Source organism: Sylvia atricapilla, chromosome Z, assembly GCF_009819655.1.
Source record: "Sylvia atricapilla isolate bSylAtr1 chromosome Z, bSylAtr1.pri, whole genome shotgun sequence".
Lineage (NCBI taxonomy): Eukaryota > Metazoa > Chordata > Aves > Passeriformes > Sylviidae > Sylvia > Sylvia atricapilla.
In genome coordinates this window covers 6,820,965-6,835,483 of record NC_089174.1, presented here as the reverse complement: position 1 = coordinate 6,835,483, position 14,519 = coordinate 6,820,965, and the positions used below count along the sequence as shown (strand labels likewise).

At 62.7% G+C, this 14,519-nt stretch overlaps 1 protein-coding gene across 1 annotated transcript; it reads right to left on the bottom strand.

Annotated features, from left to right (window-relative positions):
* Positions 1-2,828: 2,828 nt before the first annotated feature.
* On the bottom strand, positions 2,829-11,727 carry LOC136373573 (phosphatidylinositol 3,4,5-trisphosphate 5-phosphatase 2-like). Its single transcript, XM_066338490.1, has 26 exons — positions 11,500-11,727; positions 10,931-11,350; positions 9,930-9,993; positions 9,178-9,310; positions 8,982-9,099; positions 8,767-8,904; positions 8,532-8,619; positions 8,326-8,412; positions 8,071-8,178; positions 7,868-7,982; positions 7,584-7,690; positions 7,287-7,389; positions 6,696-6,892; positions 6,316-6,433; positions 6,111-6,207; positions 5,802-5,940; positions 5,624-5,723; positions 5,272-5,360; positions 4,961-5,042; positions 4,771-4,860; positions 4,572-4,688; positions 4,398-4,486; positions 4,159-4,246; positions 3,807-3,962; positions 3,610-3,691; positions 2,829-3,531 (listed from the first exon to the last, which is right to left on the bottom strand). The coding sequence occupies exons 2-26, from the start codon at positions 11,065-11,067 to the stop codon at positions 2,979-2,981; spliced, it is 3,195 nt and encodes a 1,064-aa protein (XP_066194587.1). The 5' UTR covers positions 11,068-11,350; positions 11,500-11,727; the 3' UTR covers positions 2,829-2,978.
* Between the last annotated feature and the right edge of the window lie 2,792 nt (positions 11,728-14,519).

Here is a 14,519-nt window from a genome sequence, read left to right as displayed (position 1 = left end):
GCAGAGCTGTTGTAGGTTCAGTGTCCAAAATCAGTATCCACGACACAGGTCACCAACCAATTAAAATATGGAGAAGACAGTAAATAGAAGTTAATAATCAAGCGTGAAAAATGCGTAAGGAAAAATCCTGAGCAGCTGTGGACTGCTGGACTGCTCAGAGAAGAGCACAAGCACCTGGCTTCTGTCAGCTGATATAGCCTGAGTGCAGTCAGCCATGGGATTTAACCATTCCCAAGCACATTCCTTTGAGAATAACCAGCGAAATATAGAAATGCAGAAGAAGATGACATTTAGCAAGTTACATCTCAACAGGTTTCTTCCTTCCTCATCTTAGTCACCACCAAAATAAGTAATTGAAATTACTGAATCACATTTGTCTATCCTGAGGACACATCACCTCCAGCCCCATTCTTATTCCTTGCTGACATTCCTAGCAAAATTATCCTTGGCTGTGGGCTTTTGAGGAGGGATCAATGTGCAATCCAAGGGCTGGGACTGATGGCTGGAGCATGGAGATGGAAAGTGCTGTGAGGAAGAATATGGAACAGGGAGATAGAAGGTGCTGCAGGAAGAGGTGATATTCTTATTCTGCCCGTTTTGTGGATGTACAAGTAACACTGCAGAATTCCTTGCTCATGGCACATTCCCCAGGGATGGTGCCTTTGAAGTGGCCCTCGGTTTTCCCCAGGAAGGAGTCCTGGAAAATGCAGCAATAGCCACGGGCCAGTGGGTAGGGGCTGGCCATGAGCCCCACGTTGAGGGCACATGATGCCCTTGGACACAGGACTGGGAGGTTTTCCCTGGCTCCTGGTCCTGCAGACGTGCCCAGCCAGAACTGTCCTTTGGCCTTCTGGGCAGGACCAATCCTGGTGGGATCTGAGGCCTCCCCCTGCCCCGTGATTCATGGAGGTGTTGGAAAGGCTCCAGTAAAATGAAGGAGTGGGACAACACCAGAGCAGACTCTGCCCTGGAGCCAAAGTCCTGCTGGTGGGACAGGATGGGAATCATGTTGTTGGGGATCACAGAGTAACAGACAGGAGCTTGGAGAGGGGAGAACAGATTTTGGAACAGCTGCCAAGGAATGGGTGAACCTGGGACTGGCTGCTGCTGGAGCATGGGAAAAGCAGGGCTTTTCTCCTCGCCTAAGCCCTTGGAAATTGCAAAACAAGGGGAAATTATGCAAAACATCCTGCAGAAGGACCCTTGTCCCTAATCGCCTCGTGGTTGGTGCAGCCAAAGCCTCGGCACAAGGGGATGTGACCTAATTCCAAGCCTTCCCTTCGCCCGGAGGAGCAGCCAAGGCATGTTCTGCTGGGACACCTCCCCGGGGACACAAGTGGGGTCGGGCGTTTCCCCTGCTGTCCACCCCGTCCCTTGCCCCGAGGTGACCCTGGGCAGGGTGGGGGTGAGGGTGAGGGTTCCCTTCCACCCTTTCTGGGCTGTCCCTGTCCCCCCTCACAGAGGCCCACGGTGTCAGGCTGACCTATGGCTGCACCAGGGCAGCTCCAGCCCATGGGGAGACAGAGATTTGGGGGATGGAGAGTGGGATGAAAAAGGAGGGGGGAACAATGGGAAGGATGAAGGCCCTCAGTGACAGAGGAAGGAGATGGCGTGTTAGAGAGGAGGATGCACAGAGGGATTTGGGGGTGGTGGAAGGCTGATGAGATCTGGCTGGCCCCCACCCTGCACCCATCCAGCCCTGCAGATCCCACCTCTGTCCCTCACCCCGGGAGCCCAGCTGGGACTGCGTGGCCATGGCAGGGCTGTCCCGGCTGTCAGCGAACAGTGGCTGCCCCAGCTCACCTGCAGACCTGGGCGGCTCTCAGCAGCGGGGGCCCCACGGGGAGAGCCTGTTCCCCACGCAGGACGGGGCCATGCCGAGGGCTGCGGCCGGCCCTGGCCGTGCCCTGCCGTGCCGAGTGTGCCCGCTACCGCTTCCCGCGGCCGGGAACAAAGTGCCCAGGGAAGGCAGGGCTGGAGGCGGGCAGAGGCGGAGGCAGGAGCTGCCACAGGGCTCAGCCCCACTTCGCTCCCATCTCTCTGTTGCCCTCGCAGGCTTTGGGCCACCTGCAGCTCCCGGATACGGGACACGGGGGCCTCTCCCATGGGGTCACAGCCCTTTCCCCAGGAGCACCACAGCCCCTCAATCAGGAGCGTATAACCCCTCATCCACGGGCGCCCTGTCCCCCCGCCCATAGCGATCACATCCCTCCACCCATGGTCACTCAACCACAAGGTCCATAGTCCCTGGGCTGTGTCCCTGTGCCCGTGGGGACCACGGCCCCTCACTCGTGGGGACCACAGTCCCTCAGCCACGAGGCTCACAGCCCCCATCCCTGGGGCCCGTGGCCCCTCGCCCGCCCCAGGACAGCCGCCCTGCCCAGTGTGTGCCGGGGTCCCGCAGCCCGCGGCGCCGTCCCGCTGGCCCCGAGCCCTGCGGGGCAATCCTGAGGACAAAGGTGGCCACTGCCACCTTGAGGCCAGCCCGGGCATCGTGTTCCCAAAGCCGAGGCCACCTCGAGTGTCGTCGCACGGCCAGGACGCTGCCTGATCGGGGTGCCCCTGTGTTTTTCAGGGGATGCCCCTCTCCGTGTGCTGGGCAGAGCAGAGCCGGGGGTCAAGGGCTGTGACGCCTGTCAGCTTTGTGATGGGCAAGGGCAACCTCGACGGCAGGAGTGTGCTGCGTTCCCATGGAACGGGGAGAAGCGGGGGAAAATGCCTTGGAGCATCCAGGACACCGGGAGCCGCTGTTTTCTCCTCCTGGCTCGGCACTGTCTCGGCACTTTCTTTCGTGTTTCTGGGTGCAAACACGCACCCAGTCGGTGACGCTTTATTCTGGATAGTGACAGCAAAGGCAGAGCAGCCTTCGGGAGCCGCGCTGAAGGGGAAGGCCTCCGGGAGCACCGTCTGAGCAGGGCTGAGCAGGAGGGAGCGGCTGCCGAGGGTACGAGGGTGCACAGGGCTGGGCACAGCTGTCGCTACATCCTGGCAGGCTGCGGGCCGGCGGGCGGAGGCGGCTGAGCCTCCAGGTCCAAAGCACCCAGCGCACCCCGCTTCCCGAGAGGCCTCGGCACGTCCCGGCACGGCCGCGGCGGCGGCTCCAGGGCGTGGTGGGTCTGGCGCAGTGGGAGCTCCTGTCTGTCCCCCCAGCACTGCGGTGACAGCTGCTCCAGCTGGCTCAGGTGAGTGCCCACGTACAGCGAGCAGTCGCCCTGCCTCACCGTGTCCCTCGTCAGGACGGCCGACTTGGGTCTCTTGTGCTGGCCCGCTCTGGGGGGGCTGAGTGGGCGCCCACGGGACGGGCTCGGTGGCCCACAGCGGGGCCGGCCACACCACGGCTCCTCCTCTGAGGCCAACGGGACCCGCCGTCCGGCGGGGCTCCGGCACCGCTGGCCCCCGGCCGGGCCCTCCGCCTGCTTCTTGGGGGCTTCTCCGGGGGCCGCGACCCACGCGTTGGGCACTCCCTCGAAGATGAAGTAGGCGGGGTTGGTGTAGCCCGTGGCCGGCTCCGGGAGGCTCCGGGGGCGGCTCCTGCGAAGCACAAAGAGGGAAAGGGCTCAGCATCCCCCCACTCCGGGGCTCCGGCGCGGCTGAGCCCGCCTGGGGTACCTGAGGCGCTGCGGGGGTAGCTTGGGGCACATCGGGGGCTCTGCCGCCGGCTCAGCATCCTCCTCCTCAAAGCTGATCCACTCTGCAAAGGCAGCGAGGTCTGGCTTCACCCCACGGCCGGGGGCCAGAGGGCGACGTGGCCCAGGATGTCCCCGAGCCCAGGGCACCGGGAGGAGGCTGCCTGCGGCCGCCCTTACCGTAGAGCCTCTCGCGGGTGCCGCACCGGCCCCGGGGGACCCGGACCCGCATCCAGCCGCGCACCGAGCCCGTCTCCTCGCCACGGTGGAACAGGAAGGTCTCGAACTGTTGGGCCGTGCTGCCGATCGCTGACCTCAGGGCAAGGCAGCACTCGCCTGCGGGCACAACATCAGCCCCCGGGGCTCGGGGGACGCGGGAGCCCCCCGCGGGCAGCAGCACCCCGAGCAGGGTGGGTGCCAGGGTCTCTCCTGCCAAGCTCCAGCCACCCACTCACACGCAGCAGGCTGTAACCTGGAGGGGCGGTTCTTGGCACCTCCACGCCATCGTGGTGGCCCCACCACCCCCACTTACCAAAGGACTCACAGCTCTCCACGCCCTTGATGCTGAGGAGTAGGTGCTGGTCCCCCAGGTACTCCAGGTCGGGCAGGATGGGGTTCAGCTGTGCACAGACAGAGGGGGCTTGGGGGGCTGCCACAGGGGGCATAGGGAGGCTCTGTCCTGGAGAGTGGTGACAGCTCCAGCTCCCCTCGGGGCTCAGGGGACAGAGCCAGAGGCAGGCATGGGGATGAGGGTGCTCCAGGGCTACGCACCACAGGCAGATGCTTGGAGGACCAGCCCAGCTTGAGGAACCCAGGGATATCACAGTTTTGGAAGGTGTTCTCCCCACTCCGCTGCATCTCTGAAGGGGACAGAAGGGCACAAAACTCCAGCCAGGCTAGATCACCCCCACAGCCACCCCCCCAACACCCCAGGCACTCCCTCACCCTCCAGGCAGTAGGAGTGGAACTCGATGTAGCACTTGCTGCGGCTTGTGGTTTTCAGCACCACCTCGATGCTCTCCCACTCAATGCAGGCCAGCGCCTCGGGGCTGGAGCCGGGAGCTGCAGGCAGGCCCTGGCAGGTCAGGGTGTGCCAGGGCTCACCCCAAACCCAGCCCAAGGTGTGACAGACCGCAGCCCTTACCCTCCTTGGGCACAAACTGCGACGTCACTCCCACCTCAAAGGTGGCAAAGACAGGCGAGTGGTCACTGGTCACTATGTCATCGGTGCAGCCTGGATGGCAGGAGGGGCAGCTAGGGGAGGGCCTCAAAGCCCTGGGGTCCTGGGCAGCACTGGCCCCCCCTGGCTGCCCTGTCCCCGGGGTGTCACTCACCGTAGGAGTTACAGACCACGTGGGTCTCTGGGTGTGACTTCCACAGGATGCGGTCACACCACGAGGGGACATTGATCCGCATCTAGAAAAAGGGAAAGCAGCTGGCTCAGCAGCCTCTCAGATCTGAGTCCCTCTGCTCAGAAGAGCTTCCCAGCACCCTAAAAAATTATTTCCCTCCTGCCTGGACCCTGTTTTGATAAGGAACAGGCTGATGGAGCTGTGGGGACTGAACATCACCACGCAGCCCCCTCAGCACTCTGCTGTCTCTGTCCCCAGAGTGTCCTCCTTGGAGGGACAGCCCTGGAACTCACCCCTGTGGGCTTGGACTTCTGCCACACGTAGGTGTCCCGGGTGCCCCGCTCGTAGCGGTACGTGGGAGGGAAGGAGATGTCACCCTCACCTGAAATCAGGACACACAGGTGGCATGGGGGCCATGGTCCCTGCCTGTCCCCATGGGGTATCATGGTCCCCACAGGACATTCACACCGATGGCTGGCACTCCTGGCCCTGTGCACGCGCCAAGGTCTCTCAGGCTCTGGGCACTTTGTGCAGGGCTGTGCCAGGAAAGGGGACCCCAAGAGCTGGGGGTGACGCAGGGAGGGCTGTGGGGACCCTGGTGCCACTGTCTCGAGGGAGGAGCAGCACCCTTGTCCCCACACTCACTGAACCTCAGGAACACCTTGTTCTTCTCTCGCTCCAGGTTGAGCTGGTCAACAGCCAGGAGGGTTTGAAACTCCTTCTTGACTATGTGGGTGAGGATGTCCTGTGCCAGAAAAGGGACAATGACTCTCCGTGCTCCTTTCCCCCCGCTGCCCCCAGCCTGGCACCTGCAGGGTCCCACCTGCACATCCATGTCCAGGCGGTAGTTGAGGTCCCCGAACCAGAAGAGGTGGGTGAAGCGCAGGGTGAGATCGAAGCCAGCCAGACGTTTGTCCCCCAGAGCCAGGGAGTGCAGGATGTCGCTGTAGTTCTGGTTACGCCTGCAGGGGGGACAGCAGCACGGTGTGAACCACCCCGGGGACACCTCACTCTCATTCTTCTCCTGCCAGCTGGGGACAGGGGCAGCCGCACAGCCCCTCAGGGCTTCTCCAACCACCCTGAGACACCCACCTGCCCCAGGGCAGCCCCATCCTCCCCACCCCTGCATCACCTGTGGGTTTTCTCGCTGCCAGAGGCCAGGTGGCAGTTGACGAAGCCGAAGGAAGTCCCGTTGAAAAGGAAGGAGACGCCCACAGCCCCCTTGTTCCCTGCAGGGATGTGCCACCACTGAGCTCTGGGGAAGCCCAGAGGTCCTGTCCTGGCCCTCAGGCTATCCCCTCCCGTGGGGCCATCTCCCTGCCCCATCCCCTCCATACCCAGCGTGTTGGCGATCCCAGTTTTCACGCTGGAGGTGTGGACGTGGCTGATGCGCCGCTGGTGCTCCGGCTTCACCAGCACCACCATCTTGATGCTCCACAGGCACTGCAGGGCCACCTGTGGTGGGGCAGGGGGTGAGCCTGCCTGGCCCCCATCCTGCCCCACAGCCATGGAGGATGGGGTTGGACACACAGCTAGGTCAGCAACCCATCCCTGACTCCTGGGGACAGCACTCATGGAGTCCGTGGGGCACAGGATATTCCCTGGGATGATTTGGGGTGGGGCACAACCTGGGGGTTGGGGTAGGAGTTGTGGGGGGGATGGCTGATGGTACCCAGCCCCCCAGGCCTGCCAGGGGCCTGGCTGTGCCTGCTGTTACCACTCGGTAGTCGATGTCCATGAGGGTCTTGAGGGAGGCGCAGAGGAACTCGACCCACTCGCGGTCGCCCAGGGAGTTCTCCTGGGTGCCAATGACGTAGATGTCGTGAGGGATGCAGGCTGTGGTCTCATCCTGTGTGCGCCCCAAGCCCCTCGAGGTCAGCCAGGAGGCCAGGGAGCGAGGTGGGGGTGTGCTGCCTGAGGGCAGGGACACGGGTCACACAGAGGGGACGTGCCAGGCTCCCCAGATCCTCTCCAGCAAAGACTCTGTTTCCAGGAGCTGCTGGGGGTAGGAAGCAACCTGCCAGCCCCATGGATCAGCTGTGTGCATCCCAGCCTGCTGTTGGGATTGACAGCCCAAAACCCTCCCGATATCCCCGTTCCTCTCTCTGCCCAACACCCTCCAAGTGAGTGGATTATGACAGGACACGTAAGCCCATGGCAGCCAGATTGGTGTCTTCTTCAGCCTCCTCCTCAAACTGACAACCAGCTCAGACCTGACGTTTCCTGAGACACCTCCCACAACCCAGCCAGGCTCACAAAGAGCCAAAACAACCTCCCAGGACAAGGCCACCTTCTCCTGGCCCCTTACCCATGTTCCACGTCCCAACATACACCGAGATGATCTCAGGCTCATCTAGGTTGGAATGCTGGATCTTCATCAGCTGCAGCAGCTGGCAAAAAGCCTCTCTCTTCTGCAGGGTAGTGAGGGTGTCTTAGAGAGATGGGGGGCACAGCACCCCAGGATAAGGTGGACAACACCCCCAGCTGTGGGAGGCAGCTTGCAGGGGTTGTCTCAGTCCTGGGACCACAGATTTGCTGCTTCCCATATTCCCAAGGGCCCCATACTCTCACAGGACACACCACGGGCATGGCTGGTGCTGCTCACCCGTGCACTGGGGAAGATGAAGTCCCTGCTCAGACTCTTCTGGTTCTCACGGGAACACACCAGCCTCACCTTGCTCTGCACACTCTGGTACTTGATCAGCTGCAGGACTGAAAGACGGAGGTCAGAGGGGCAATGGTGGCCCCACCTCCCATCACAGGGCAGTGTGGGACAGGGGCTGGGGTGTGGCAGGGCATGTAGCCCACCTCCGTGATATCAGGCTGATGGCAGGGATCCCTACAGCCCCAAAGAATCCCATCAGCAGTCAGCAGGAGTGCAGCTCTTACTTTTATCCTGTGGGATCACCTCCTCTGAGGAGCCACTGCCCCGCTTGGTGACAGTCACTGTTCCTGACTCCACATCCACCGTCAGGGCTGCACGCTGGGACTTGCCCAGCTTCACCTGCACACAGGGACGTGGCTCTGGAGTTGTCCCCACACCTGCCCTGCCCAGCAGTGACACCAGGGTCCGTCCATGTCCTCAGCCTCACCTCGAAGTTCTGCACGGCCAAGGGCCTGGCAGCTGGCAGGGGGGCCACGGCCACGCTGGGCAGTGCCAGGTTGTGCCTTGCCACCGTCTCCTGTAGTGACTTCAGCACCTGCCAGAGAAATGGGCAGTGTGCTGGGGACACTGGGCCAGCTGGGAGCCCTGGGCTATGCTGCCACCAGAGCTTGGTTTGGCAGAGGGGTTAATTTAGGGGAGGGGTAGCTGTGCCTCCCCCTGCACCACGACTGGAGTCAAGCACCTTCTTCTCCAGTGAAGAGAGGAGGTGGTTGACAGTGGAGATCTTGTTGAGGAGCAGCTCCAGGTCTGGATCGCTGCTGAGGAAACCCTGAAGGGAGGATGGATACTTTCGGAGCAGCACGATGACACTGGACTGGTGGATTCCTCGCTGTGGGTCTGGGCTGCACCACAAGACCTGGAGGTCCTGGGGGCTGTGGGGGCACTCACCTGCTCCCTGGCCGGGCTGCGAGGGGATACAGGGGCTTCGAACACCCTGGTCAGGGTCTCCAGACCCGCCAGAGTGAAGTCGATCTCACTGCCGGGGAGGAGAGAGCGGGCGAGGGGCGGTGTGGGCGTTTCCCGTGCCTTGACGGGACTCTCAGCCACCGAAAGGGGACGGGGACAAGGTGGGTGGCCCCGGGCGGTGGCCCCGCCGCAGCCTCACCGTCCCCAGGCCACTGACCTGTGCAGTGCCCGGCAAGCAGTGGCGAGGGCGGTGCTGAGGTGCCGCAGCTGCGGGTGCCCGTGGCACAGAGCCTCCAGGTCCTGCACGTGGTGGGTCAGGTACTCGGCCATGAAGCCCATGAAGTCGCTGGCCGGGCTGGGAGAGGGGTGGACATAAGGATCCCACCCTAGGCATGACCATCCCATCGCTCGGGGCGGGCAGGGGTTCCTTACCTGCTGTGGACCTGCTCCTGCAGCCTCTGGTGCAGCTGCTGCGGGATGTGGGTCCGGCTGGAGGGGGCAGCGCCGGGACACGGCACCGTGTGCCCACAGCCTCGGGCATCCTCCCCGTCTGTGGGCAGAGTCACCAGCTCAGCGGGACCCTCCCCGCTCCCAGCCTGGCACAGCCCCCGGCCCCTCCCCGGCTCACCGGAGTCCTCCTCCGGCCTCGGCCGGTGCACGGGGTGCAGCAGGGGGGTCACCAGCCCGTTGTTGGGGTGCTGATAGGCACCGATCAGGTCGGGGAGGGTGCGGAAACACTTGGCTTGGATGCCCTGGATGGTCTGGGGAGGCAGAGCAGGGAAAGCACCGTCACATCCCCTTCTCTGCCAGGGCAGCCCTGTGTGTGCTGTGTCCGGTCTGTTCCTCACAATGTGCCCGTGGTGAGTGGGAAGGGGTCAGCTGCACACCGGACCCGCGGGTTGAAGGGCATGGAGACATCAGCCTCCTTCAGCAGACAGGGATTCTCCCTGTGGACACCCAGGATGCTCTTTCTAAGGGGCAGAAAGGGCAGCTGCAGAGAGCTGGGTACCAGGAGAAACCCTGAGGGGACATCAAAGGGAGCGCGGGACAGACCCCGTGGGGACAGACTCCGTGGGGACAGACCCCGTGGGGACAGACCCCGTGGGGCAGGCCCTGCGTGGCCAGGCTGTGACAGGGTGTGTGGCAGGAGGGGACAGTGTCGGGATGCCTTGTGCTGTGCCGAGGCAGCTTTTGGCGGCCCCGAGCTGGAGCGGCAGCAAAGAGCCCGCATCCTGCAGCTCGAGCAGAAAACAAACCGCAGGCTGATGCCACCTCGCCGGAGAGGGGGACGAGCACCCCGGGCCCTGCACAGCTGCACCCCGCCCACTCCCAGCTCCGAGGCACCGCCCAGGGCAGGGGGAGCCCCCCTCCTGCACCCACCTGCACGGAGAGCAGCCCCTCGTCATCGGGGAGGATGCGGTAGGTGTAGACGTGCCTCTGGAACCTGGGGAGAGCAGGTGAGGGGCCCCATTCCGCTGCCCACGGCACTGCGGCAGCGCTGGGGGCCCAGCCCTGTGACAAACACCCCATCACCTCTGCAGAGAGAGGAACTGAGCGAGCATTTCTAGAAATAAATCATCACCCTCAGCTCGGGGTCTCTGAGAGGATGTGCAGCATCCCCCTGCTTCCAAACAGCTGTCATTCTTCTCACTAGGGTACCCACAGCACCGTGGCTCTGTGGCTTTTGGCCAGACGGAGCCTTTGCCACGCTGCCTGTTGGGGCCACTGCACATCCCTGCCCATGTCACCATCCTGTGCCACCAGCCTGGACTCTGGCTCGTGCCCCACACCCCCAGTGCCTAAATTTGCAATTTGTGCCACACAAAGGGCCAGGACAGTGAAGGAAAGGGGGTTCATTCTGCCAAATCTGCCCACAGAGATGTGTGTCAAGCACGCAGGAAGGATGCAGAGCAGGAAGGCTGCAAGGCAGCAGGAAGGGTGCAGACAGCAGGAAGGGTGCAGGCAGCAGTGCTCTCACGGTCTGCACACCTGGTTCCAAGAGTGAGGATGGCAAGAGGCCCCGTGTTGGGGGCTGCAGCCCCAAAGCCCCAGCATGGGAGATGCTCACAGGCCAGCAAGCAGCACGAAACAACTCAGTGTGCTCTGGATTTGGGGTTATCACTTCAGCAGCCACCGTGCTGGGCAGGGCTGTGGGCCCAACCTTCATCCTGCTTCATCAAGAACACAGCTCCACTGCCCTGACCCAGGAAACATACAAAACCCCGGTGCCAGGGAGCTCCCACCCAGCTCACCCTACTCACATCCCTACAGAAGGCTCTTCCATGAGGTTTTGGCAGTGCCTGGAGCAGGGAGAGGCACAGAGGGAGGCAGGCAAGGGACAAGAGACAGAAGCCACACGCAGAGGCAGGGCAGGGACTCACAGGAGGCACAGGGCATATGCCCCCTTCACCGACTCGCTGTCCCGCACCAGGAAGGAGCCGTCCCGCCCAGCCTTGGCCAGCAGCTCCTCGGCCACCACCTGGCTGATGTCGCGGTGGTACCACCCCACTGCCGCCATCCTGCTGAGCCGTGTCCCCGTCCCAGCGGCGCATCCAGCTCAGCAGGGGCTGCTGACAGTCACAGCGGCTGCTGGGGCGGCTGAAGGAGGGGCTGGCGTGGGGACACCGGGCCCAGGTACCCGAGCGTGATGCTGGCTGCACGTCCCAGGGGGTGACAGGGAGCCACCGGGGTGATGCTCATGGGGAGGGGGTACCCTACGGCCAGGCAGGGTGGCAGGAGCACCAGGGGGGCAGCTGGTGGAGGCTGGGGGCCCGGGTGATCCTCATCACGGAGGCTCCAGCCTGCAGGGAACACGCGGGCAAATCAGCCAAATCTCTCCTCTTGGGAGGCTCACAGGAAAAGTGGCACTGGGCCACCTTCCTGCAGCGGTGCACGGCGAGGACAGGCCATGCTGGTGGCGCCAGGGCCCGACCTCACCCGACACACTCACCGTCCCTCGCAGACTCCGTGCGGGGCTCCCGTGGCTTTTGGGATGTTGTGCGCAGCGAGCTGACCTTTGGGCTTCCCCCGGCGGGTCACACCGGCCCCCTGCCCGCCACGCTGCCCATCGGGGCGGCAGCTCGGGGTCACACAGAGCCCACGGCGATGTCACACAGTCCCACGGGCCGGCCCCTCCGCTCGGCGCCGCTGCGCTGCTCGTTCGGCACCGCGGCGGCCGCGCTCTTCCTCCTCCTGTGCGCCCCGCTCCCCCCAGCCCCGGGGCCGCCTCCTCGCTCCTCCTCCTGCCCCGCTACCGGGGCCAGGCAGCGGCCACGGGGGCTCGGCACGGCGGGGACACTCCCGCAGAGCGCTCTGCCTCCACCTGCTCCATCCACATCCTCCTCGGGGATGAGGGATGGGCAGAGTCCTGGGAGAAGGAGCTGCTGGAGTGGCAGAAGGCCCCTGAAATACGTTTGGGGAGGTGGGCAGAGCTTGAGCTGCCCGCTCCTGGGGAGATGCTGCCCGAGTTGGAGCCGAGCTCTTCCCTCGGCAGAGAGGGATGGAGCTGCTGCGGGCACCGGGCACCCACAGTGGCACTCCTGTCACCACACCCGTGTGGCTCTGCCTGAAGGCGGGAGGGAATTTGGGTGCAGGGACTCCCGGGAAGGGGTCGGGAAGAAGGTAGACTTTTCCCAGAGGGACAGGGTTTGGACAGCCCTGCAGGTCCTGGGTGCAGCCCCAGAGTTTTTACTCCTCGTGGCCGGGAGGCAGCAGGCCCACACGCGTGTGGTGGCTCGAGCTGCCAGGATGATTAACAGCAATTAATTACAGATGAGCATCAGCCACCGTCTGCTGTCCAGGTGCCTGGCAGCCCCAGGGCTGCTCAGGGGACAGATGGAGAAACAGATTCCTGCTGGAGGAGGATGAGGATAAGGATGAGGATGGAGCAACGTGCCAAGCCATGCTCCTGACTGCACCACTGCACATCCCTGCAGCCCTGGGCCAACGCCAAGGGACTGTTCCCCCCACCTCCAGCACAGTGCTCCAAAACCCTCTGCGAGGCTTCCTCCTGTGTTCCCAGCCTCGAGAGGAACCTGTAGCCAGCCCAGTGAGAAGCTGGGCTGCCCAGTTGATTTTGGGTTGGTGTTCTGGTCACGCAGCAGTGGGAGCAGCTCTGCCCAGCAGCTGCGGTGGGGACACACAGAGGTGTCAGGTTTGTGTGGGGCTGGTCACACCCATCCTGCTGCAGCCCGCCAGTGCTGCTCCCTCCCGTTACTTAACAGCATGGCAGTAATTCCTGGCAGGCGTGGAGGTGCCTGTCTCCTGATTAATGCCATCCATGCGGCTTAATCCGGATCAGGGGAGGAAGACCTGGAGCTCTGAGGGGCTTTGGGAAATCAGCAGTGCCTGCTGTGAGTGTTTATGTAAGGTGGCGGTGGTGTGCAGAGCCAGAGACAGAGCTGGGTCCGTGCGAGAGGCACCTGGAAGCTCTGCCAGCACCTGGGCACAGGTGAGGTTGGGAGGGCAATGTTGGCTTCACCGGGGCCAGACTGCTGGGGGCTCTGGCTGCACCAAGGCTCCTCCAGAGCCTGTGGATGCAGGAAGCCCCATGGCCCTTCCCTGGGAAGGCAAGATGCTCCAGGGCATTGTCCATTGAGATAAAGGTATGAAGCCAGGCCCCACCATGCTCCACCAGCCCCACATCCACTAGTGTCCTGCCCCTCTGGAAGTGGCTGTTGGAGCTGTGCTTCACAGAGTGGATACACCTGGAGGGATGGTGGGATGAGGAGATGAAAGGAACCTCTGGCCATTTGTTACATGGGAAAAATGAGGAAGGCTTCTTTCATTTCCCTCTTATTTTGAATTCTGCTTCCTTCCCTGGTGCTTGGTTTGGAGCACAGTGTGAGTGTGGGAAGAGATGTGGGTTCTGTCCATCTCCTCACTGTTCTGGGGAGGGGAATTATCTGCTCCCCAGCTTGGTCAATGCTGAATCTACCCAGTTGGGATTAGGTTGAGCTGAAGAGACCCAAGATGAGCCCTTCTCTCCACTCACCACACTATGCAGACCATACAGAGCCAGTGAGTGGCCTGGGTCACAGGGCCCTCAGTAAGAGTGTAACAAAGAGCCACAAACAAAGCCCAGGATTAGGTGTCCCAGGCACAGTGCTGGGGGCCCTGGCCAGGCTGAGGATGTCCAAGTGGGGCTGCCTCCTCCTCCTTTTCCTCCTCCTCCTCCTCCTCTTTCACCCGCCAGTGTGAAGGTCGCAGTTCACGTGTCCCCCTGACTGTGGCAGAAATAGCGCCCGCTAATCTGGAACCTAAGCAGCTCTCCTGTGTGCAATTAAAGAGATCACAAGTCCTGGCCCCAGGGTACGTGTGCTGGCAGCTAAAGCCCTGGCAGTGGGGCTGCTGGGCACGGCATGGCATGGCAGCTCCCAGTGGCCATGGGGGAACAGGGTAGCTGTGTTTGGGAGGAGTTGGTAACCAGGTGATAGATGTTGTTGAGTTGCTGCAGGGTCCTGGGAGGAGGCACAGCTCCTACAGGGATATCCTGATCCCTGTGCTCAGCTCCGGGGGTTGAGCCAGAACCAACTGCAGCCCGGAAGGGAGGGCTTGGGTGAGGATGAAGGTGAGGAGGATGAGCGGGGCCTTGAAGGAGCAGTTCCTAACTACCCTGGGCTGCCCTTGTGCCTCATCCCTAGAACCAGTCCTAGAGCCATTCCCAAGAGAGGGTTTCCCACACAACGGGTGTGGCTGGGACAGGGTTGCAGTGGGAATTCTGCTTGGTTGTCAGCCATAAGGTAGAGTCACTTCGGGCTTTCCACAGTGTTCTCTTTGCTGCAGCAAACCTGGAGTTAATGATGCACTAATTGGGTCAGGCGAGGCCAGCCTGGGAGTTATGAAATGATGCTGGGCTGAGCAGGCTGTGCTGGGGACAATGGCAGCTCTCTGTCCCAACCCCTGGGGGTGGCTGGTCCCTCCCTCATGGTTCAGGGAGGGTCAATCCTGCCTTCACCCCGTCATCTTGTA